The 26,867-nt window shown below is 38.7% G+C and overlaps 1 protein-coding gene across 18 annotated transcripts in view; it reads right to left on the bottom strand.

The window, feature by feature from the left end:
* Positions 1-26,867, bottom strand: part of Nrxn1 (neurexin 1) — a 1,076,729-nt gene that overhangs the window by 803,240 nt on the left and 246,622 nt on the right. The window contains exon 5 of one of the 18 annotated variants that reach the window (XM_038319674.1): positions 2,228-2,244. The exons of the other annotated variants lie outside the window; for them this stretch is intronic. Coding sequence (XP_038175602.1) covers positions 2,228-2,244 — 17 coding nt within the window. The remainder of the gene's footprint in view (positions 1-2,227; positions 2,245-26,867) is intronic. 18 annotated transcript variants of the gene reach the window in all.

The raw sequence follows: 26,867 nt of genomic DNA, 5'->3' as shown, positions 1-26,867 counted from the left end.
TATACTCACAGTCACACAGACTCTGCAGCATCAATTATTTCCATCTTCCTCCATACATACATACAAGGTAGAAAAATCTAATTTTGTACTACCAATGGGTTGACCCAATGAATGTCATACAGTTGATGGCAGAGACTCCAGCAACCCTTGATCAAGGTCAGTAGAATTTGCTGAAGAAACTTTCAAAATTGTAGTATCAATAAAAAGCACAAGGAAGGACATCAATTTCAAAAGGAAACGGATATTTTCATTATAGAAAGAGATGAAATATGAAATAAGCCAGAGAAATGCGTGGATCACCTCCATGGAGAACGGAGGCAATGCTTCTGCACTATGGAGAGGAGCTGCTATGTGAGTAGAGTTTAGGTCTCCGCTGCCATCAACAAACACTGCTTCCATCAGAGCCTTGATTTTCTTCTAGGAATTAATGAGCTATGTACCCAGAGTTACTGATATTGGGGAATGTGCATACTTTAATGATGGAATTAATAAGAAGTTGCCAATGAAGGGTGGCAAACTAAATTTGAGGAACTGGTCAGCATTTTTTTTTCTCAGAAAATATTTCAACTGAGATAATTTCTTGGTTCAGCAGTTTGTGTTAACTAAGAGTTGGGGGATGAGAAGAAGAGGGAATGTTGTATCAGGGTAATGCCTTATGAGAATTAAATAGCCAGGCGAATGCTAAGTATTTCCCATAACACTTTCCCAAGAAATCCTAGAAGGGCAATTTGCAGATGAAAAAGAGCTGACTATCAGTCAAGTTTTAACAGAGACAAAGAGATTTAAAACCTTAGAAACTTGTCTGCCCGACTTGAACACCAGATGATATTTAAAAACCAACAGAGTTCCATCTCTTGGACCATTTCCTTACAGGCAACACAAGTCTAGATTTTCTTTCAGTTCTTAATGTTAATCTACCTTGGACACAGGTCTGAAGTGACTGCTTTATTCTGAATTTTATTCAGCAGCAATGAATGTGACAGCAACTTTCCAGGAATTACTACTTGGAGAGCGAGTGTAGGTGGGTGAAAATAGAAGTAGCTTAATGCTCCCGAGATCAACCATATCTCATTTCAACTCAATGTTGCCCTTAATGGAGTCTGACCACAGACTGCAGTTCACAGACATTCTAACTGTAGATTAGGAATTTTCCCTTACTCTCAGGTTTTGCTTCCTTCATTTCCATTTTTTTTACATCTCTTGCAAACATGTCTAATACCAGGGAAGCACTAACACTGTTTTAAAATATGACTTGTACTTAAGAGTCGTGTTTTATGGATGTTTATGTCTCATGTGTACATCTGTTTTTGTATCTTTGTATGTTTGTATATGGGTATATGTGGAAGCCAGTGGTCTATATCAATTATTGAACTCAATCACTATCCTCCTAGTAATTTGAGACCAATTTGGCTAATCTGGCCAGAAACGCACCTGTTTCTGCCTTCCTTCCCAGGCTGTGACTACAGGATTACACTGCCATGTCTAGCTTTTCACATAGATGCAGAGATCCAACAAAGGTGCTCATGCACTTAGCACTTTACAGACCAATCTGTCTTCCAAGCCCTGACCTGCGTCCCTCATCATCATAGGAATCACACAGTAATCTATATTACAGACAGTAGTAGTCAGTGCTGTCAATAGTTAGCTTCCCTTACATGAATATAAACATCCAGAAGAATGACACCAAGCAAATCTCTTTATAAAAATACTTTCCTTCAAATGTTCTCATGGGAGTGGGGAATAGGGCATGCTCCTCAGGCAGAGTGGGCCATGAAGATGTCAGGCAGGAGTTGGCCTACCCCAGTAAAAATTCATTCTCATCCGTTACGTGAGGAGACCCTTTGTTTCCAGGTCTTAAAGCAGTGCTCACTGCAGCACCACAGCATCTTTAAAAGTTGCAGTTATTAGTTGTTGTTGAAAATATTAAAACCTAATTACTGCATATAACATTTCACAATTATTTTTATTGGTCTTTATAAAAAGTGTTTTCCTCATCCCATAGGGAACAAAATAAAGGCTTTGAGGTTTAAATTACATCTGTAAAATAAATTTCAGGCTGGGAGGTATTGCCTTTTCAATTATCTGTCTATATTGGATTTTAGATTCTGAGTAGATAAATACAGGTTTAGAATACGACTATAATTCTATGAGTCTGCAAAGATGCTCTTTGCTTTGTATACAATAAGCACAGGTGCAAGGCAAAGCACTGAAGGCAATGGACAGTAACTAGGATAAGGTGACTCGCTGCCAGTTTTCCAACAATAATAAATCACAGAAACACAGAGAAGAGAATGTCCTTGCTATTGCCCTAGTCACGGCTTTGGGGAGAACATTCTGCACTTTCAGTGACCAGCCACTGTGTGTGGGGATCCTTTGACTGTGTGGCTGTTGGAACTGGCTTCAGAATTCAACAGACATGGTATCTGTGTTCCATCATCTGCTAGCTTCACTCCCTGATACCTCTGTTTCTAATCTAAACTACAGAGCAGACAGAGTAGATACAGGAAATAGCTGCTGTTGTTAAGTTTAAAGGGAGAAGATGCAATGCAGGACTAGCGTGGTGTGTGGTCCACATCAGGCGCTGGGTAAATCACAGCCATCTTGCCATGATTCCAAGTCATTGCCTTAACTTTTCCTCCGCAGGTACCACTACTAAACATCGTCTATCCCTTTCAATCCTTTCTTCTCCTCATTTCTCTCTGTTACATTGCAGAACTCAAATCTAACCTCAACACCAGCTCTGTCTCATGTTCTGAGTTCTTCCATCACTGCTTCTCGAGTTCAGTAGAGGGTTAATGATGTTGGGAAATACATAGATTAAGAAATTCTAAGAGGTGGGGTTAGCTCAGCGATATAGAGAGTGCTTAGCATGCTGTTGTGTGGAAGGAAAAGGAGAGGAGAAGAAGAGGGGAAAGGAAGAGGGCCGAGGGAGGGAGAGGGACAAGAACATATGGAAGAATACACAATATCAAGGATGCACAACCTCTTTCTCTTATTATCAGTGCTTGGCACCGATCCAGCCTACTTCCTGCACAGATAAAAGGAATTTTCTGAAGTAACCAAAAGCTTGGGTAGTCTCATTGTCAGTTATGAACTGAAAAAATGTTTTTACAGTATCCAAATTAGTATTTCTTCATCACCTCTGCCGTTGAAATTTAACATGCTCTTGGTAAAGTCCTTTGCTGTAAATACAACCTGGTTCCGGAACTCACTGAGCATCTCATGGGCTTTTATAGTCTGAGGAACTGGGGTCAAGTGTACTACAGCATCAACATAACAACAATGATGCCTTAGTTTTAAGCTACCGGCTTACAAAGGCACTTTTAAATAAAATACAGTCCACCCAGACACTGGGCTTGGAAGTTTTTGCGGGTTGCTTCTTTCCACTAGAGGGCGGCGACGAGTCATCTCCTTTCGAGCTCTGACAAAGAAGACACTTAAGGGCAGAACCCCACTTTCCTCCACTCAGAATATCTGGGAATGAGACAGTCAAGTCCAAGAACTGATGGATATTTTGTTACGAAAGAACGATAAGTAAGTATGTTGTAAGTAAAATTAAGTAATAATAATAATTTAAAAAGTATTAGAAATGAGAACCGTGGAACTTGGCAGGTAAACTGCGTGGTGCATGAGCCTGGTGGTGTCTGAGGTCATTATCTGGGATGCACAGGAAGGAAAGGGAGATGGCATGAAGTTGTCTTCTGACATCCAGGTGCGTGCTGTGATGCCCTCCCCTATTATATTCATATATGCACTCAATAAAATAAACTTATTTTCTAAAAAGAAATGGAACTCCCAAATATTCCAGTTATCTGGCAGAGACACACTGTGTGTTGTGGACTACCTTTTTACTGAGTAGCAAGGAGGGCACACTCAAGGAAGCAGTACAAGTGTGAATTGAATTTAACCAAATACTATTGTCATGTGATCCATGTCACAGGACAGGCCATGAGTAATGAATCAAGCAACTAGATGCTGACTGGATAGTCACATGCAGTGATTCATTGAAGAAGCATGGGATTAGGAAAACAGCTGCACCTCAGAATACAGGCTTCACCTAAACCACTGACCTCTACCTTCTACTTTGTGTTTTTAAATTTTTGATTGTTTCTTTATTCTTTGAGAATTTCATAAAGGTAACTTCTGTTTTTTGTTTGTTGTTGTTGTTGCTGCTTTTTTCCCCCAATCTTATATTTGTTTTATTTGTTTGTTTGTTTTTTGGCATGATGTCTCACTATGTAATGAGGCTGGCACTGAATTCACAATATAGAATTCTTCCTCTTCTTGGTGAATTTATAGGGATCTGCCACCACTTCCAGACTGTTCGTTTGTTTTTATGTTTTTATAAATGTTCATGTGTGAACTATGCATGTGTGTATGTATGTTTACATGTGTGGGCCTGAGGGTGTATATGTGTTGGTGCACATATACGTGAGGTTGACATCTGGTACCTTTTTCACTCATTCTCCACTTTACATACTGACCAAGGTTGCTCACTTGACTTAAACTCACTGACTAAGCTAGTCTAGCCATCCAGCTTGAGTCTGTCTTCCAAGAACTGGGGTTACAGGGAGGCTCCTGCATATGCCTGGCATTTTCATGAGTTTGGGGGAACTCTGGTCTTAAATCTTGTGCAGCAAGTTGTGTACACACCAAGATATCTCTCCAGAACCCAGCTTTGTAGTTTTGAGTAAACCTTCCTGGTTTTACTTTACTCGCTGTGTTCTTGGCAGTTAGGATGAAAATGAGAGTCTTTGGCAAATACGAGTGCCGAAAGGCAGCAGAGACGGTTCACATCTGATGTTCGGTTCCAAACCAATTCCCAGGCTGCTATCAATTCCTCTGTAGTTACAGATTATACTATAGTCTAAGTGTTGAATGAACCCAAAGATCAAGAACTTGACTCCAGTGTGGAGATACTTAGAGATGGATGTCTTAATAGGAGGCAACTCATAGGAGGTCTGGAGGGCGCTGAGGCACTGTCTTGAAGGACACGATATGGCACCAGCTCTCTCCTGCTTCCTGGCCATGAGGTGACAAGATTTTTGTTTGTTTCTTTTTTTTTCTGTTTTATTTTGATTTTTGTTGTTGTTTCTCTTTTAAGAGTTCTTGCCTTTATTTACTGCCCAATCAGGTCCCAAAGTAGTGAGTTAATTGGTCACAAGCTAGAACATCTAAAACTGTGAGCCAAAATGAACCTCTCTTTGCAAATTAACGATTATGGGTATTTGGATATAGTAGTCAAGAGATGACTATCTCAGGTAAGATAAAAGCTCTATTCATTTTTGAAAACCATTTGTGGGCTGTGAGAAGGCTCAGTGGAGAGATGCCTTTGTGTAAATGCTTGATAATCTGAATTTAATGTCTGAAGACTTCCCTGTGACCTCATACATGTGCTACTGCACAACTGGATCCACCCCTCACTCACATACATACTAATATGAATTTAAAATTTTGAGAACTAGTCTCTCGTTCTTGTTATAATATAGAGAAGGACTCGTGGATACTGAATTCTTAAAGAATCAACCTCTCTCCTTAGCTCTGATTTCTCTCATCATTATACTAATAGGTAGTAGAACTGAGAGTTTGCTTCAGATGTCAGGTGTGAGGACTACCTACTAATATACTATCATCTCTTAACATCTTGCCACAGTTCCTAAGGCAGATGAAGTACATTTTATTTGTTAATATATCTTACTCCGCTGCTTGTAGGTATGCCTTTCTCCACAGGTTAAAAAATAATAACACAAATATTTTATGTTCTTTCAGTGTTTGAAATGAGAATGACTCTCACATGCTCAAATGATATAGGATTCCCCTCTGTATGCTGTGAATAGCATTGGTTACTAAAGAAACTGCCTTGGCCAGTTGATAGGGCAATGTAGAACTAGGTAGGGAAAACTATACTGAATGCTGGGAGAAAGAAGGCAGAGTCAGGAGAAGCCATGTAGCCCCAGTGGAGACAGACACAGGAACGTTACATGGTAAGCCACAGCCTCGTGACAATACACAGATTAATAGAAATCAGTTAATTTAAGATATGAGTTAGCCAGAAATATGCTTAAGCTATTGGCCAAACAGTACTGCAAATAATACGGTTTCTCTGTGATTATTTCAGGGCCACAGCCAGGAACAAACAAGCAGCTCTCCTACAACACTCAAATATTTGAGTATTTAGTCCCCAGTTGGTGGAACAGTTAGGGAAGGATTAGGAATCATGTCAAGGGAGGCAGACTTTGAAGTTTCAAAAGGTCATGCCATTCCCAGTTAGCTCTGTCTGCCTGTTGATTCTGAATCAGGATGTGAAGTCCCAGGAGCTTTTCCAGCTATATCCCTACCTACTGCTTCCGTGTTTCCCCAACATGAAGGTCATGGTCTCCGACCCTCTGAAACTGTGGGTTCCAGATAGTCTCTTTTTCTATATTTTCTATAAGTTGCCTTGATCATGATCTTTTATCACAGCAATATAAACATAATTAAAACAATTTAATAAATAATAATACAAATACTTCTATGTACTAATCTTCTGTTCACATATATATTAACTAATTTAAGTCACAGAACAGCTCTTTGATGAAGGAAAATTTCATGCATCATGCTACAGAGGAGGCAACTGAGGCACAATATGACTCCGAAAATTGCCCAAGGCTCATATCCTGGAGGAGATTTCTGTGAGCCTTGATTTTCAAAAATCTTCATATACTCAACCCCAGATAAATTGCTGCCGAGCAGTAAGAATCTAACATGGCTGTGCAGCACATATGTTTGAACTGTTTAATATGTTTAATATGGCATTAAGGATCTTGCAAATATTTTTTGCCTGATCCTCAAAACAATCTCATCAGCCAGTCAGTCTTCCCCCATTTGGATGAATGCACTGAAGCCTATCTGTCAGGATATAGACAGGAGGGAAGAAATCCTGCAGTTACTAAGAAAACAACCAAGACTGGAGCCCGCAGAAGCAGTACTTTACTCTGTAGATTATCCTGTCCATCTAAAGATACCAACCAGCCTCTGATGGTCACACCAGAGGCTTTCTGTCGCCTTCTGCACAGCACTGATGAGGTTACCAGCAAGTGTGATTATACATCACCGCATTGCTGATGTCTCTATGAATAAAATGTCCACTTGATTTTCATTTAAACTCAAAAGAATCTGATTACTAAACAACTATTGAATTATTCGAAATTAGGTTTTATAATTATGGCTCCTGTTAATGTCATTAGCATCCATCCTTTCATATTTAGGCCTATTAATTAATCCCCATAAGTACAGAACATTATGATCAATATAATAATGATTCTATGGTAAATTACAAACAATCCCCAAATCCCTCAAATGGTTTTGAGGGCTCCTTTGGCTTCCTTGGTTAGAGCACACATCACTGGAAGGCTGAAGAAACTGTGGTAATTGATAGCCCCTCACCTGGAATCACCCATCTCACCAATGAGCCTAATCAGTGAAATGAATAAAATCAGAGACCCAACTGCCAGGCCAACTCCAAATTCTTGCAAGGCAATAAAAATAACTAGCTGCTTGAGTCAGGAGAGCCCCAAATAAGATATACAGCTTTTCAATTCTCTAAGCAATATATTGTCTGAGATAACTAAAGTCATCAAGTGTCTGGTTTCTGTTTTGGGGAAGCTGAAAGTGCCAAGTCTGCCTAATGTTGAAAAAGTGCAATAAAGAAAGACATTATGAGCCAGTCTCAAAGAGAGGCAGAATCTGATGGCATCTGACATTCATGCCAAGTGCCTCATACCTTCTGAGAATCAGTCTCAGATATGTGACTTTCAAAATCTCCAAATCATTAATTTTTATATTTTTGTATATATATAATATAATACAATATATAACATATTGTATATTGCCATATATGGTATATATAACATTTTATATGTATATATACACAGGTATACATATAGATACACACATATACACACATATGTACACATAAAACCATAGATTTTATTAAACTCCCACGAGTCTGCAATTAAAAATTATTTTGGCATTGTGATCCCAAACATCTGCACTAACATGCATCTAAGCTTTAATATGCAGAACTCATGTATTTTATTTGAGGAAACTACTTCTGTAGTTATCCAAAGAGGCAACAAGTGGCCTGCCCCTTCCTGCTGCATTCTTCTAGATTAACAAGCATCTGAGCCCTTTTCCAGTTGACTGTCAAAGGAATCTTTGTTTCATGGAGAAAAAAAGCTCACAGCTTGTTCTGTCTTGGACACACACCCTTTCATGATTCAAATACTCTCCTGGATGATCCCAGGAACAAGTGTATAACCTTTGGCAGTTGCCTAGCCTTGGGCTAATTTGGAAGAGGTAAAAGGAAGCTAGGAATAAATAAAATCACTATGAAGACTCTGCTGTGATCAACAAAACAGTATCATACTCATTTTATAAGAACTGAAATAAGGATAGCTTTCTTCAGAGTAATACCTGGTAGTGAAGAAATAACTCTAAGTCATAATTTTAAACAAAGAATTTGCAGAGTTACAATATCTACTGTATTACAATGCATCCAAAAATAATCTTCCACAGGCTATTGTGAAGGATACACACTATGTGTTGTTAGAATCTAGTTGATTAGCATGTCCATCATTTCAGGCCATCTTGGGACATTTCACATGCACACTCAGCATTTTTCATGAATGTGATACAGTGTTGTGAACTATAGTTGCTTATATCTCTGAACACATGGCCATTTACATCACAGGGAAGCTCTGCATCCTTTGAATAGCACCTCTCCAGTCTCCTATTCTGACCTACAATGCCTCCAGTTCCTTGTCATCTTCATGCTACTCACAAAATTCTACAGGCCGAAAAAAAATCAGATTCCATGTACTAGTGAAATTGCACAGTACTTGACTTTCTGTTCCTGGTATCTTCTTGCTTAGCAGAATGCCTTCAGGGGTTATCCACAAGGTAAATCAAAAGATTTCTCCCTCATTATTTACATGCTTCATGTTTTTCATTCATACATCACTGATGAAAGCTCATGTCAGTCTATATATTGGTGCTTGTGAAATATGATGCCAAAACTCTGTAAGTATCATCACCTAAATTCCATTTCCTTTGGACATATGCATGGTAATGATTATACAGCGCTACTTTTCATTTTTTTAAGGATATACAAAGTGTTTTCCAAAATGGTGATGACTAATTTACACTCATAGCAACAGTGTTTAAGGTTTTCCATTTCTCCACATTCTGACCAACATTTGTTACCAGTTATTGTTTATATCAGTGTTCTAACTGGACTGAGATGATCAGTGTCTGTCTTCCTGGTTACTGTCAGTGCTGAACATATTACCATACCCCCTTTGGCCATGTACACAGCTCATCTTGAAACAAGATTAGTCATCACCTGCCCTTGTTTTTGGCTTGGTGTCGGGTTGAGTCTCATATGTATTTATAGTAGTTCCGCACTCTGTCAATAGGCTTCACATTTCTTGCTGTTTAGGTCAACTCTTCACTCTGTTGTTTCTTTAGTTGTGGATGTGTTTTTAAACCTGACAATTTCCTATTTCTAATTTTGTTTCTGTTGTTTGTGTTAGTGACTATTTTCTAAAAAAAAAAAAAATCCTCTTTACATGTCAACATTCTAAAGTACTTGATCTTTGTTTCTGTAACTTTTCTCTTTGTGCACCATACATTTAGGTATTTTATGGATTTCAGTTGATTTTTAAATAAGGTGTAGAAGAGGGGTCATATTTCATTCAAGTGGTTCTACCAAAAGCCAAATTATCTCTTAAGTTACCAATCAGATAAAACGTTGTAGATTTTCTGAGAATTTAAAACAAGTTATACCTATCTAGTATCAAAAGCTAATGAATTCCATACTCAATGTCTATAGTTTAGGACAATATATGAAAGCATTTTGAGGGAACATAATGCCTTGTATATAATGGTCATCAGCACCCCCTCTATGTTATATTATACTCTACTTTTAACTAGTTATGTTATAGACAGCAGCTTTTGAAAACAGAAGATGAATAAGGGCATTCCATTTTAAGAAAAGGGCACAGGCAGACAACATGGCCTATGTAAAAATCTTCACTGAGAGTTAGGTCACACATTCAAACCATTAAGAACTTTAGCACTTCTCTAGAAATGGCATAGGGGCTTCAATATGAAAATGTTGCTAAAGTGCATTTAGTGAACCATTTTCATTGTCTCAAGGAAATAAGAGCTTATTCCTGGAATATTTAGCTCATTAAACATCATATTATGAGATTGTGCCCTGCCTAAAGAAGAAAGTAATTCTCCAGAACTAGACTCTAACATTCTCCAGAGGCGAGCTGATGTAAACACCAGAAAAACCACCTTCCATGTACTGATTATAGGACCCATCTGCTTGCGAAAGTTAGTGTCCCCTTATGTATAACAAAAGCTGTACGGAAAGCATGAAGAAGCAGGAACACCTCAGACAAGCTACGCTAGATTCAACCCTCGTCTCATCTCTCCAGGCTAAGGCAGTGTTTGGTCTGTGCTTCTCTGTTTGAGTATGGAAAAGCATGTGTGATTTCCAGTTGTAATGGTGATTCTAGGATTCAGGAGTAGACAGTGTTTATCTCCCCAGCTTGCTAAGGCCCCACTTACCCTTGGCCAGGAAGGAAAGATCATGATGTAAATGAGTCATTTTCAAAACTAAAGACAAACTTGAAACATGACTCAATAAAAAAGGACTTCCTTCAGGTCTCTCTTTTTCTTTCCCACTACATAGCACCCCGTGCTGCCTGGCAACAGGTAAAAAATGGTACTAAACAGAAATCAAACCGTGTAAGACCCTTTCCAGCAGTGACCCTGAGCACAGACTCCAGGCTTGTGTTATATTATATATAGGTTGTTGGAAGTGTTGACTCAGACTTAATTTGTCAGCTCCTTTAGCATTAAGTTTAAGTCAACTGAATAATTTTACAAAATCATCCAAGGGAACAACTTCTGATAAATGAACAGGGAAAAGAGCATCTGGGTCCTAGAGAAACAGCAGTTCTCTGGCCTGCTCATCATTTTAATTTGCACATTTATTGTGTTCCTTCAAGGTTAGCAATGTTTAGCATTCTAAAGATATAATCTCACTGCACAGGGCACTAACCTCTGCCAATGGAAAGTGCAATTGATTTGGTTCTGTGGTTATTTAACATCTAAACATGTGCTCATTGAGAAAAATGATGTCTGGACAGCTGACATTGTATTTCTGCCAAATGCTAAGCTAATGTTCATGAAATCTTCCTGGTGGGCACCCAGTGCTAACTACAGGATTTCAGACTACTGATCCTCAAGGATGAATCATGATGCAATCTGCATTGTGTGGCTAATCAGGACTCCTAGCTTCACCCCTGTGATAGAAAGAAGCCTAAATTTTGTATTCTGAGGCTACTTCAAAAAGCTTTCATTAATTTAAATTGCAGAGAAGATTTCTCTGAACTCTGTGTATGCAACTGAAGGCCTATTGCACATGATACTATAGAGAAAAAAAAGAAAAAAAATAGAGGGTTTTCCCCTAAGCATCCAGTTTGCTTCATACCAAACTCCAGAAGCATTGCAAATCTGTGTTGAGTACTGCTCAGAATGTTTTGATGAGCAGAAAGTACTGGTGGTGACTTTCCATTCTCTACAACTTGCTTTACCATGTGAGACAAATGTTTTTCTGTTTATTAAAGTTGCCTCAAGTTAAACATTAATACTTGATAACCACACATGTTTAGTTCTAATGCACAGCAGTTAAAATGTGTTGTCACAAATATGGCTTATTTATTACATTTAATCAGAGGGAAATTTCAATATTCGCAAAACTACATTTAAAATTTATGTTAATTTACTCATATGCATAATGAAGTTACAGGTGCTTTATTCGAACTTTGTGAAATAAATACATGATTTCTTCCTTCAGCCTTTGGGAGTTGAAGTAAAGGAGGGAGGTTTTATTAAGATTTTCAAATTGACTACGATTACAAAACAAATACGATCTGATTAAATTTAAAACATTGAAATGGTATGCTCCCAAGGGCTTTTACACATATGAAGTCAGGGGCAAGTGCTATTGAAATCACAAATAGAAGCTGACATGTAGAGGGAAGATTCCTAGTGGAAACAATGAGATGCTGCCCTGCTGTCCAGAAAGATCAGAACAACAGAAGGAAAGAAAACACCACCTTTGTGGTTGTCTGCATAACCACTCCCATGCCTGTTCTGACTTTCAGTTTGGATCTGGCAGTGAAAACCCAAGGGCCCTGTCACCCCCTCCCAGGTGAGCATCCCTGGGTGTGACAGGATTATTGGCACCATTTAGCTGCTTCTAGTGATCTCTTCTTATCTCTCTTCTGAAGGTCCTACAAAAGAAGATTATCTGTAAAGGAAGAAAATAAATGGCAAAAGGGGCAACGGTGAAAATGTATGTTTTCAGCGATTTTCATCAAACTGATTATATAGGGAATAAAAAGTCTGAAATGATTGTATCATGCTGCCTGACAAGGTAATCCCTAAGTGGGAGGGTATTTCCCACTGCCACATCTCTCACTGTGCAGAGACTGCGAGTGACAAGCCACAAACATGAATTAATGGAACCAAAAGAAAGCCATTTAGCAGCTCGCCTTGCTTCCATTTTCTATGTTTTGGTCCATTCATGATGACAAGATGGGGAATCCCTGCAGGCATAAATGTGCTAGTTAAACAGAACCGCAATAAAAACAATAGTACATGCAGGAAAATGTATGGCTCTGATAAAAAATTAATATGCTATAAAAAGGAAGTGGGTAGGTGATCCATTCGCTATTCATTTGCAATCTCTAAAGTTATAAAATTGAAGGGAGCCTGCTTCTTTTAAAAGGCACAGGAAATGTCATTTATTGGTTTGACACTGAGGTCTGCATGGTCTGAGGAGATGCTGACCTCATTGTGATTGACTTTGGTACTGGAGCATGCTCCAGTCCCTGACACTCATATACAAATCCTACAGCTGTCTTAAGAATTTCAAAGTACATGTTTGAGAGCCAGAATTCAATATCCCATATTTAGTAGCGTTAACTATAAACCAATTCCTCGTGTTTTAAAATGACACAATTTCTGTATGTCGTACAGCAGTATTATAGGATTATGAATCATCTAGGGAATCTTTTTAACTGTCCCTCACTTTTCAGTATGAGCAAAGCCCATATTTACAACTATAAATGCAAAGGGAAAATGTTGTAAATACATACCAGACTAGTATAATCTAAGCATATTGTTTTTTTGTGGTTCCTTTTCAGAACAGAATAGCAAGACAGAGTCCACTATGCAGAAAGCCTCTAGGTTTCCAAAAATCGAAAGCCTCTGCCAGTAAATCACAACTGTTCTGCCATATGCCTCATTGTTATGCCAAGCATTGCCAGACTGCTCTACTTTAAACAAACTTCATTATATTATAGCTCAGAGCGATCCTCATTAAAAAGTATTACTGAAAAATGTCAAGTTGTTTTTATATAGAAACTGAAATTTATTTTCTACTGAAAGTCAGATATTTATTGAACACAAGACATTTTTAAAAACATCGGGTTCATTTCAGAAATTGCTTTGAAAACTGTCAGTTCCTGTCTTGATTGTGAGAGGTCTACGTCTTCCATGAGGATGTTCTAAGGAATGTCTGTCTTAGACCAGCTAGTTTTCATTAACGTTTCTTATAGTTACAAAACCTCCACTCCCTCTGAGAAGCCTTGACTCAGATTAGTGAACACTGCCTCTCTGTATGTTCAAACCACTATTCATCCATTCATTGGTCCACTGCCTATTCTCCTCACACCCAGAGAGGGCCTTCCTGTGTCACACTGGGCATAGGCGGATGAGTATCGACTTTGTTATACCCTTGTCATCTTGTATCATGTGATATGACCTCAGTTTCACAAGCTCAGTAGACATTAACTCTTTGTTAGCCACAGATTCCTACTTTTTTTTCCCCCACGTTCTCCCTTTGGACCTTAACTGCTAGAAACACAAAACGCAGTATCCTCGCACACATGCATTGTATATCTTATTTATCACAACCGAACACAAAATGGAAATTTCACTTGGAATCTTTCTGTTCCTTTCTGTCAAACAGTGTTCTTCCTTTCCAAATGCTAGAAGCTGCGGGTCCAGAGCAGCCTGTACTCTGAGAGCAGCCAGATTCAGTTTTATTTTGCTTGTCATTAGCTTCAGCCTTTCTTCTGCTCTGATCATGTTTCATAAAATGCTAATCTTTTGTCTTATTGTTCTTTTGTTGTCAAGAGACATCATGACCAGGGCTGCTTATAGAATAAAACATTTAATTGAAAAACCAGCTTCAGATGGTTAGTCCATGATCATTGAGGCAAGGAGTGTGGATGCAGGCAGGACTTGTGATGGTGAAGTAGCTGAGAGCTACCTCCTGATCTTTAGACTACAGAGAGAGAGAGAGAGAGAGAGAGAGAGAGAGAGAGAGAGAGAGAGAGAGAGAGAGAGAGAGAGAGAGAGGCCAGCAGGGTTTTTGAAACCTCAAAGTCCTTCCTGAGTGATACTCCAATAAGAAAGGCCACACCTCCTAATCTTTTCCAAACAATTCCACAAGCTGAAGACCCATGAGGGCAATTCTCATTCAAATCATCCCATCTTTTAACTATAAAGTGCATGCCTTCATATGTGTGTGCATGCACACACACACACACACACACACACACACACACACACACACGGACACAGGCAAGCATGCATGCATGCACACACACACTTTATTTCCTCTTGAGAAGAGATGGTTTTTGTCACGTGAAGATTACCATATATCTTCAGACTGGAGGGCATGCTCATTAGAAGCAGAAAGAATCATTACTATTGTTACTCATTCTATCACTGTTCAATCTTGGCATCGTCATTCTCTTTGTATTTCTAGAATGTTTCATTCATGAGTGGCAGTCCTGAAGATGAGCTCAGTCATGATGCGAGACTTTTTAGACTCTAGTCTATAATACGTCTGTTCAATAAGATTGGGGTAAAATGGAAATCAAGGTGATCTTCTATGGGAAAGTAGGGACAAAAATATATCGAGGAGAGCAGTCAACTGAGCAAGGATGTGGAGGAACAGACCACTTAGTCTTACGTGCTAATGTTTATGAAGAGACTGGAGACCACAGCTATTACTGTATATGTCTCTCAGGCTTATCTTTGCACTTTCTTCTTCTACAATGGTGTTCCTTCCCATGGGGCCCTTTATCTGGTTTTGCTTATTTCTTCAGCAATAAGAAAATAGAGGCTCATCAAATCCTATCAGGAGCCTGCCAACTCTACTCACTAGGTATTGCTCTACCCACAAAAGAAGTTGTCATCACAGAATTTTCTATTTCACAAATATAGAGGTAGGAGAGAAGCGCCAAGTTAACCAGAGGAGATTCTGGTCTCCAGAATAGAAATTACACTCATTTAAGTAGATTAAACAGCAGTTTTTGAGACTCAGATATAATGATAATATGTCAACTAAGGTTTTACTAAATGAATGAACATGGGCATTTCAATGTCCTGTCAACAGTCTGAAAGGCATACCCCATGTCCTAGCTGCCAACAGAGGAACGGAGCTGTTCCATTTGTTGTTTTCTGAGTGTTGTAGCTTCCAGGTACTAGATGAAGAAAACTTAGTCCAGAGCCTCCAGGAACAAGGCACTTGCACCATAATAGAAAAAATTAAGTGTGCCAAGGCATGTGAAAAATCAGTAGTTTTTTTTTTAATTTCAGAGGAATGAAAGAATATTTGGATGCACTGAGGTCAATGTGATTTCAAACATTCTTACTTGCCACAGGTACAGAAAAAAAGATGAGAGAGAAAAATCTAGATTTAGAAGTACTGGAAATGTCTCTTTTTTTAAAAAAAAACCTCTTCTCCATTAAAGGTCTTTGTGTATGCTCTAAAACAAACTAATAAATAGTGCAAATTTAATGAATATATTCTAAGTATTTATGTGAACAATGAAAATCTGATCCTAACTGGCCATACGTGAAAAGTGGCAATGTCACCATTGTAAAAAGAATGTTTGCCTTTAAATGTTCTTGGTAACATTCAGAAGTCATTATTTTTACTCTTGAAAGACAGAATTAAAGAATTAGTATGGGGGAGGGATTCCTCTCAGTTGTACCAAGAATAAACCAATAATTCATTTTGCTTTGAAAGAAAAATAAAAAGAAAGCCATATTTGTGGTTTGTAGTATGACTAGTACATAGAAGGTGAGGCTTGTGGGAAGGAGAAAGAAAGAGTTTAGCAAGGGTCCAGAAAAATAGAAAACTCAATTGACAGTGTGACCATACAAAGTCTCACATAAGCAAATAATGCACGCCAGAAGGATCATACACTGTCATGTGCCTGTCACTGCTTATACCCCTGTCATCTTCTAACAGTTCTTGGTGGCATACTTACAATAAGCATTGCTCAGAGCAATAAGGCCTGAACCCAGGAAATCTCTCAGTTGTTTTGTCCGTGGAATGGAGACAAGGTAGTAAACAGTCTTCGAATGGTCATGTGGTCATGCTCAGACAGTTTTTAGGCACCTCCCCTGGGGTGGCAGGGGACAGTATGTGACAGCCACACAATTCCCAAGAACGAGATACTCTTTCCGTCACTAGGCTAAGAACTCTCCCAACACATTCGTAAGTAAGACAAGTAGCAAAGGTCCCGAAGGACTCTGATCATAGGACAGAATGGATCGCCGCACCGCATCTTTATTTTACTGTGGAAGTGTCCAAAACCTACAACGAAAAGAGATCATTGAACTTCTTATTTATCTGACAACTTTTAGTTTCTCTAAGGCAACACACAAATAAGAAACATCAGGAGTTTCACAAACTCAAACTTGGACAAAACACATGAGTGGAAGGGTCCTGTTCCTGGACTCGGGCAGGCTGGCTTTTCTTTCCTATTTTCATGTCAGTTCGCAGAAAAGCTGCAATTATGGAGTCTGGAAGTATCAGGTAAGATCAAGATTAACTAAATAAAAAAAATACCGAATCTAGATTGTAATGGAAGGTGGAGGGCATCTATCACTCGGTAAAGTTTTATTCGTGTATCTTCTTTTGTAGAATTCAGTTCTGAAAGGCCTTGGGCTCCACTGGCTCTTCTTTTATGAGTGCTTGGACTGTGGTGGTGGCAGGTTATGTGGGCTGTTGTTTCTCATTTCAGTGTGATGTGGATACTTTTCCTTTTGTCTACAGAGGTCTTTTAGATGAATGCTATGTCAGGACGCAAAAACAAAAACTAAGATCCCAACAAGAATTATCATTTATCCATTCCCAGCAAGCAAATGAAAACTTTCCTGCTACCAAGTTGAGCATATAGCATGAGTGTGGTTTACTTTTCCCAAACGAAGGCAAAGCAGATCACACAGACTGCTTAGTTATTCAGGTTCTCAGCTCATATAATATTTGTGGCTCTGGGACAAGGATCAGATGGCCCACAAAATCTGATTAGAGTTGTTTATTAACCCAAGAATTATCTTCCAACAAGAATAAAAACAGGCATTGATTCTTGGCATAAGCATAAATATGAAAGCAATGACATGTACAGGCGACTTTGAAAACTGAACAATAGTATCGATTCTTTCATAACAAAACATCTGTAGAAGTGAAAACCTAGTGGTAACCTGCATATAGAATGTGTTTTACAAAATAAAAATGAATGACTACTAAAATTCTCTCTGTTTATTTCAGAGCAGAATTTGCAAACAAACTTTATAGTGGTGCAAAGACGGGTGAAAGATTTAAATGTCTTCTCTATGGAGCACGAAACTTGGAGCCTTTAAAGCTAAAAATGATTTTACCTAAGAAAGCGTTTTGTAAAACTGAGGTGTTTATGGTTTCTAGATAACATTCCCTAAAACGCTACAAAACGTTAGTTCTGCAACATTACAGCCTATAATTTGAACCATTAAGTAATGGCTCCCTTTCATATTCCAGATGAATCAGAAAAGACAATCAAGGTGTTTGCAAGAATCCAGTGAAACAGCGCATAATAAAAACAATATTGTCTGACTGTTCAAGACACAAGTTATACAAATACTAATATGTCAGCAGTGTCTGCAGGCTTCAGGATAAATCTTTATGACCTATTTTTGCTTTAGCTCAGGCGAAGACAAGCACAGTTATACTAGTCCACTCTGGAGAGCAGTGGTGAGAAGGAATTTGGCCAAGGGTTGTATGATTAACCTGGAACACTTCCTGACCTGTGCTCAGCATCATCAATCTGACTAAGCTCTGTGTTTGATTTGCTGAATCAACGGCTGATGAATGGCCACTGAGGTGAGGATCATTCCCGTGCTATATCTATAACCTCCTGTTATATGGAAAGACAAATATTTTTTACTTACCAAATCTCAGAAAGCAGCCACTAGGAGAATTAAAGCTCTGGCACCAGCAGATCATAGACTCAGTTTCTGCTTCAAGAATTTCTATTTAGTGGTGACTGCACATAGGTCATTTTTGAAAATCTCACTGCGCAGGGCCTGATCCGGTACTACTCAAACATGTCAGTAGTTCTGATTCATTGTTCTTCAAATGCTTCATGTTGGTGTTTAATATACCACAGGGAGCTGGGTGAATGGATCTGTCCCTTTACTGAATTATTAGGCAAGTTTCAACATGTCTTTTCATCAATGGGAAAAATACCAGAAATCCTGGCTCTGAGAATCAGGAAGGGACTCAGATTTCTCACTTATTCACAAGGGTGGGTCCTCATCAGTTTTTGCTTTGGTTCTTACTACCCTACCGTAAGCCAGAGTCCCAACCAAACCTCACCTCTTTCACAGACTGGGTTCTCTGTCTTTATGAGTGCTCTTCTCCTGAGAGGGAGTAGCCCCTCTAATGGGCATGACCAGGGTCTTATAAAGTCTCCTCCCATCTGGGATACCAATTCTGCCTTTCTTGGAAATCCATATCTGTTTCAACTGCTCTTATTCTACATGGGCATATTTGAAAAAGTCTTACAAAATCTCTCCATATCTCATAAGAACAGTGACATTTTCAAAAAGGTAAACCTCACAGGGTTAGAGAGATAGCTTAGGAACTAAGAGCAATGGCTGTTCCTCCAGAGACATGGGTTTGATTCCCAGCATCTGCATGACTCACATAACCAGCTGTACCTCCCATTCTAGAGGATCCATCACCTTGTAAGGCCTTCATGGGTACCAGATATGCAGGTTGTACACAGTTATATATGCCATTGACATCAATTTTTTTAATAATTAAAGTTTTATATATCTGGAACGTACTGTATTTTTAATTATATGTAAGACTGGGAAGAGGGGGAGCTTGTGGATAACAAAAATCTCATCTCAGATGTGAATGTTACAGGAATCACCAATATAACAATCAGGACATAAGAATGATTGCTCAAAATCACCAACATTATATATTTACTTCATTCCCACTGAGCTTAGGAACCTCTCTCTCATTCAATGCCTGGCCCCTCTTTCTTATTCTGTCTTTTCTTTACCATATCCCCTATTTATCTTCCACCTTTCTTTGTCTGATACTTTCCTACCCCTAGTAAGTTCTTCAGTCTTCCCATATTTCTAACTATGAAGTCCAACCTCAACAAAACAAACAGAACTGCCACATAACGGTGTAGTGGCACATACTGACACCCATGAAACTTGGGAGGCTGAGGCAAGGTGTCATACATGAAAAGACCATATTTTAAAAGAAGTTAAAAGCCAGCTCAGGAAGAAAGTCACCACTCCTGTGGGTGTCTTTCCTTGCTTTCTAACTGCTCCTCTTTCATTCTTCACTCCCCTCTTCTTTGTGTGAACCATCCCCAGGATCCAGCAACCTGCAGCTGGGCTGGAATGTCTGGGAAGGAAACCAGGCACCTTTTGTTTTGTACACAGCATGCCCTAGTCTCCTATGAAACTTTGTGTCAATCAACCAGCTACTTTTGCTCCTTTAGAACCCATGAATGACTCAATCTTCCCCTGGAGGATTGCCTCCAGCTCTGCAGGCTTTCTCTGGTTCTTCCCTGCAGTACCTGTATGGCCATGGTGCTAAGCAGCTAGTCTACCATGCATTCCTGACTCAGCTTGTGTAGCTTCTGGCTGAAAGGGAAGGGAGAAATCTTATTTATTATTTTCTCATTTTATTTCTATATGCTGAATCCATTTATTTTTATTGTTTTTATTGAGCTATATATTTTTCTCCACTCCCCTCCCTTCCTCTTCCTACCCTTTTACCCTCTCCCATGCTCTCCATGCTACCAATTTTCTCAGGGGATCTTGTCTTTTTCTAGTTCCCATGTAGTTCAGGTTCTCTAGGATTTTCTCCTCTATGTCTAAAGGTCACTTATGAGTGAGTAATATGATATTTGTCTTTCTGGGTCTGGGTTACCTCGTTCAATATGATGTGTTCTGGATTTATTGATTTGCCCACAAATTTCGAGATGTCATTATTTTTTTCTGTTGCGTAGTACTCTGTTGTATAAATGTACTATATTTTCCTTATCCACTCTTTGGTCGAGGGGCATTTAGGTTGTTTACAGGTTCTGACTGTGACAGACAATGCTGCAATGAACATAGCTGAGCACTTGTCCTTGTGAATATATATATATGTGTGTGTATATATATATATATACATATTCAAAAGTGGTAATACTGGGTCTTGAGAAAGGTTGTTTCTTAATGTTCTGAAAAATTACCATGCTGAAATCCAAAGCAGGTGCTCCAGTTTGCTCTCCCACAAGCAATGGAGGAGCATTACCCTTACCCCACATCCTTTCCAGCATAAGTTGTCATCAGTGTTTTTGTTCTTGGTCATTCTTACAGCTGTAAAATGGAATCTCAGGCTGGGTGGTGGTGGCGCACGCCTTTAATCCCAGCACTTGGGAGGCAGAGACAGGTATCTCTGTGAGTTTGAGGCCAGCCTGGTCTACAAGAGCTAGTTCCAGGACAGGCTCCAAGCCACAGAGAAACCCTGTCTCGAAAAATCAAAAAAAAAAAAAAAAAGATGGAATCTCAGAGTTATTTTGCTTTGCATTTCTCTGATAACTAAGGATGTTTAGGATTTCCTTAAGTGTCTTTCAGCCGTTTTAGATTCCTCTGTTTAAATTTTTCTGTTTAGGTTTGTACCCCATTTTTTATTGGATTATTTGTTCTTTTGATGACCAATTTCTTGAGTTATTTCTATATTTTGGAGTTCAGCCCTCTGTCCAATGTGGGATTGGTGGAGATCCTTTTGCAGTCAATAGGCTGTTATTTTTTTTTCTTGTTGACCATGTCTTTTGCTTTACAGAATCTTCTCAGTTTCAAAAGATTCCATTTATTAATTGTTTCTTTCAGTGCTGCTAAGAGATAATCTATTGTCTTTGTTTTTGTGGATGCAGCTAACTTCCTTGGGTTGAGTTTTTCTTCTAGTACTTTGTGTAGTTTTAGGTTTGTGGCTAGGTATTGGTTAAATCTGGTTTTGTCATGGAACATCTTGTTTTGTCCATCTATGGTGATTGAAAGTTTTGCTGGGTATAGTAGTCTGGGCTGGTATCTGGCTTTTTTTGTTTCCATTGAGAAGTCAGTTGTAATTCTGATAGGTCTGCCTTTATATGCTACTTGGCCTTTTTCTTTTGTAGCTCTTAATATTCTTTCTTTATTCTGTATGTTTAGTGTTTTGATTATCATGTATGGGGGGAACTTTTTGTTTTGATACAGTCTATTTGGTGTTCTGTTAACTTCTTGTATCTTCATATGAATGTCTTTCTTTAGGTTGAGAAAATTTTCTTCTATGATTTTGTTGAATGTATTTTCTGTGCTTTTGAATTGGACTTTTCCTTCTTCTATTCCTATTAATCTTAGGTTTGGTCTTTTCATGGTGTCCCATATTTTCTGAATGTTTTGAGTTAAACTTTTGTTAGATTTAATGTTTTCTTTGACAAATTAGTCTATTTCCTCTATTGTATCTACAGTGCTTGAGAGTCTCTCTTCCATTTCTTGTATTCTGCTGTTTATGCTTGCATTTATGGTTTCTGATTGTTTTCTCATAATTTCTGTTTCTATAATTTCCTTGATTTATGTTTTCTTTATTGTCTCTATTTTAGTTTTCAAGTCTTTAATTGTTTCTTTCATCTGTATGATTGCTTTTTCTTAGTTTTCTTTGTGGGATTTGTTGATTTCTTCCAATTTTTTGAAGGGCTTCAAACATTCTCCTAAAGCTATTTTTTAGGTAATTTTCTCCTGTTTCATCTATATTTCCGTGTTTGAGTCTTGCTGTTGTAGGGCCACTAGTTTGTTGGTGTTCTGTTGCTCTTTGTGGTGTTGAGTGTATTCTTACCTTGTCTAACCATCCTTTTCTCTGATTGGTGTAGTTGGGGCTTTGTGATCAATCTTTCAGGTGTCAGTAGATCTAAGACTCAGACGATAGTTCCTCATGGTGCAGTAAGGTCCCCAGTTTCAGTCACTGTGTAGGTCATTTATTATTCCCGGAGGTCACTCAGTGCTCCTGGGGGTAACTCTGAAATCCTGGGGGTTGTTCAGTCCTGCTCCCATGAAGGTTTCTTGCTTGGGGCTGCTCCCACTGAGGTTGCTGCCTCGGGCCTGCTTGCTCTGGTAGAAGTTGCTGACTCAGGCTTGTTTTCACAGAGGTCTCTGGCTTGGGCCTGCTCTGGTGGAGGTCCCTGGCTTGTATACTGAATGTATTTAACACTCAAGAATAGGCAAACATTTTGAAGAGAAGTGAATTTGTGTAGTCATATCCAGGAGTCCTACAACTCACATTCAGCAGTGTAGTTGACTCTGAGTGAATTAAGTTACTTTGGGGCCAACCTCTTCAGTTCAATATAAAATTAACTATGTAATCCCTTATTAACTTCTAGTTTCTGTGGGAACCAACCAGTTTCTGTAATAGAGAGTGCTATGGTTTCACTCCCAATGATCCACAGCAGTTTATTTCATATCCTGATTTTCCGAAACACTTTCTAAACTTCAAAATTTTAACTTTTAGTATTGGAGAGAGCAGAGAGCATTTATTAGTACCTGGCATTTTTTCATAATTATCTAGTTTCCATTTTCAGAGTAACAATGATGGCCCACCTTCTGCAGTACTGGTGAGATGGTGCATAGCTTAATTAATAGCTCCTTTTCTTTCTTTATATCACTTCTATAGTAGGCACCTGGTAAACACTTGATGCTGCAAAATTAATTAATTGAAAACATTTTATATCTAGCAATAAAATTTTCAAGTCATTTCCCCATCAATACATAAGGAGAAAGGGAAGGTACCCAGCACCATCAGACTCCTTTTCTTCTATCACAGGTCGCACAGTTTTGCTCTTGCTACTTATAGCTCTGCCTTTGGAATGGACATTTCATCTTGAGAAGTTACTTAGGAGATTTTATATAAAGCTAGGGATTTGTCACCCTGCCTGTGTCTTCCCATGGAATAATTTTGCTACAAAAATAAAGAGAACATGATTTTTATTGAATTATGAAAAATTTCCCCTGACGTATTCCTCTTAGAACTTAGGAGTGGCCTATTTTCCTTCTCAATGACACTCCCACTGAGATGGCAAGTGATACATCTCAGGGAAGCATTAGAACTAAACAGAAGGGTAACTACTTCCTTTGGCTGAAGAAGCATCAACACCGCTACCTGGTCTTTTCTGTCTAAAGATCTTTGTATGGGGACCAGGAAGACATTCACAGGCAAAGACCTGGCAGAGTATCAAGGACACCAACTACCCACCCTTCCCTTCTCCTCCCTGTGTATTCCTTGAATGCCTATCACATGCAGGAAGAGAGGCTCTGCAGATGTAGGAGCCTACAGTGACACTATTTCTTTCTTGACTTAAGGTCAGAGTTCAAACTTGTTAAGGCCAAATAGCAGGATGTTTGACTAAGGGCGTGGTTACTACATGTTTTGAGTATTAAGGAGGCCATTATGCTTGTTTGTTCCTTGTATCATGAGAAGAAAGTCTTTTGCCCTCCCTTTCCTGTTTGGGTATAAAAGGAGGATGATAAATAAACTTGAGGCTGTTACAGGATTAACTTTGAGCTCTCCTGACTTTGTCTTCTGTCTTTTGCCTCTTTCTTTTCTCAATCCTCTTTTCAGGCATGTTCAGCAGGTAGAATGGTGCTGATAGCAGAGACAATTCTGAGCAGTCACAGCTTGTGCCCTTACAAAACTGTGGGATACAGGACATAAAGCACACGTGTGCAAACTTTGGGAAACAGGACATAAAGCACATGTGTGCAAACTGCGTGAAACCGGACATAAAGCACATGTGTACAAACTGTGGGATATAGGACATAAGGCACACGTGTGTAAACTGTGTGAAACAGGATATAAAGCACACATGTGCAAACTGTGGGAAACAGGACATAAAGGTGATATGCATTCCTATGAAATTGCCAGCTAACAAGTGACATTTGAAAACCCTTACGTGCACAAATAGAACTTGATACTTAAAGCTTAATTTTCAACATAAATATTCCTCTTGTGCTTAGACAGTCTCTTAGCAACTATTAAAACTGTAGCTATAGAAATGGGAAGTATAATTAACATATACTTAATGCTTACCCAAGTATTCTGATTGGATTGTTGTATGCAAGGCATGTTTCTTCATGATACATGCTTACTGCTGTACATAGTGAGTATTTGAAGATACAGATTTAGAGAAGCGAACAGTTTCTAAAGTCATGCTGTTAGATGGCTCTGGACTCTGACATCTAGCTATAAAATACTTGTACCCAGATGTGCATACCAGGACTTTTTGCTTCTGAAGTTGCTTCAGAAAAATCTAAATTGAAAATGAATGATTGCCAAGAATCTGAATATCAGTCTCACTCATACAGCTGAGGCTCACTAAACTGCCATGATGGTGAATATTTGATTTATCGATTTATTATCCTCATTACTTTGGTAAAAAATGAAAACAATGCTTCATTTCCTGGAGATGTGCACCTAATATAATAACTGCATAGAGCCATCAGGATGTCTCAACAAGTAAAGTCAGTGCCAAATTTGACAATCTGAATTTGTTCCTCAGGACACATGTCATAGACTTCTATATGCATGAAGTTACTTCTTGTGTACACAAAAGACAAACAACTTACACACAAAAAAGTTATTTAAATTATTGCTGAAGATTTGAATTGTGTGTTACAGGAGCTTGTAGAGTAATTTTTCTGATCACAATTAAGTGGTCTGTAACTTTCCATTTTAATAATTAAACAAGAACAACATGTTGGACAGTGATGGTGCATGCCTTTAATCCCAGCACTTTTGAGACAGAGGCAGGCAGATCTCTGTGAATTTGAGTCAGCCTAGTCTAAAAAGTGAGTTCCAGGACAGCCAAAACTGTTACACAGAGAAAATTGCCTTGAAAAACAAAACCAAAATCAAACAAAATGAAACAAAACAAACACCCCCCAAAAAACAAAGCAAAATCCAAAGCTAAACAAACAAATTAAAAAAACAAGAAAGAGAAGACCTGATGTTTTTCTGCTTTGACTTGACTCAGAATAGGTTTGTTGGGGGAAAACAGATATCAGATCAACTCCTTTGAAAATTGCTCTGACTGGTCAAAACATAAATTTAACTATATTCCATGGAAACAGTTCCACTATTTCACATATGTGACACTTAAGGCAACATCTGAGGAAAAGAGCTAACTTCCCTTCTTTTAATAGTGCAGGAGGTCCTTTGGTATTTGTGTTGCTTTCATTGGTTGAATAAAGAAACTGCCTTGAGCCAGGCAGTGGTGGCACACGCCTTTAGTCCCAGCACTCGGGAGGCAGAGACAGGCGGATCTCTGAGTTTGAGGCCAGCCTGGTCTACAAGAGCTAGTTCCAGGACAGGCTCTAGAAACTACAGGGAAACCCTGTCTCAAAAAACCAAACAACAACAAAAAAGGAACTGCCTTGGCCTTTTGATAGGTGGAGTAGACCAAACTGAATGCTGGGAAGAAGGGCAGTGTGGTACACACCATGATTCTCCTGCCCGAGATGGACACTGGTTAGACTCATGCTGGTAAGCCACAGTCAAGTGGCAGTAAACATTAATGGAGATGGGCCACACTAATATGTGAGAGTTAGTCAATAAGAGGCTAGAGCTAATGGGCCAGGCAGTGATTTAAATGAATACGGTTTCTGTGTGGTTATTTCGGGAGTTAAGCTAGCTGGGTGGCTGGGATGAAAAGCAGGTCCCCTCTCTCCTACAACATTTTTCTTAGCCAGCTAATTTTTATTGCATTATTCTAAGTCCATTATTCTACTTGTTGACTTCAAAAGAAAAATTAACCAAAAAACTAAACATTAGAAAGGGATTTCCAAGTTGGAATGAGAAGAGGGAGCAAAAAAGATGGTGGAGAATAAGAGAAAAAATGAGAACAGAGGATCTTTTTAGACACACACACACAAAATTACAAATTGTTTCTATAGAAGTAAAGGCCTCACCACCTATGTGCATGGGAGGGTTTGGAGAGAGGAAACGGAAGTGAGAAATGGCATAATTCTATTAACCTTAAAATATGTAATAAAAATTAAAAATATAAAAAAGAAACAAGTGCTAATTATAATTAAGAAAATAAATATATACTTACTGTCTGCTCCATTCTATACTTTCCTAGATATAAGCATATGCTGAAGAGACCAGAACCATAGGACACAGATTCACAATGTAAGTGCTAAATCTATCAGATGGACATTCTTGTCTGTAATTTATTACACTCTCCTTTTTTTTTGCAATAAAGGCAAATTGCAAAAGCACTGACTATGTTTCTAATACCAAATAGGATTTCTGCTCAGTCCTGGGAATAGGCCCTTTTTACAAATGTGCACTCAATTCCTTAAAAGTCTAGTTCATTCTTTTCTCCTGGTCAAATAAAAGGGGAAAATTATTGTAAGTATTC

Source organism: Arvicola amphibius, chromosome 2, assembly GCF_903992535.2.
Source record: "Arvicola amphibius chromosome 2, mArvAmp1.2, whole genome shotgun sequence".
Lineage (NCBI taxonomy): Eukaryota > Metazoa > Chordata > Mammalia > Rodentia > Cricetidae > Arvicola > Arvicola amphibius.
The sequence above is the reverse complement of the archived record's forward strand: the minus strand, read 5'-3'. Positions and strand labels throughout refer to the sequence as shown.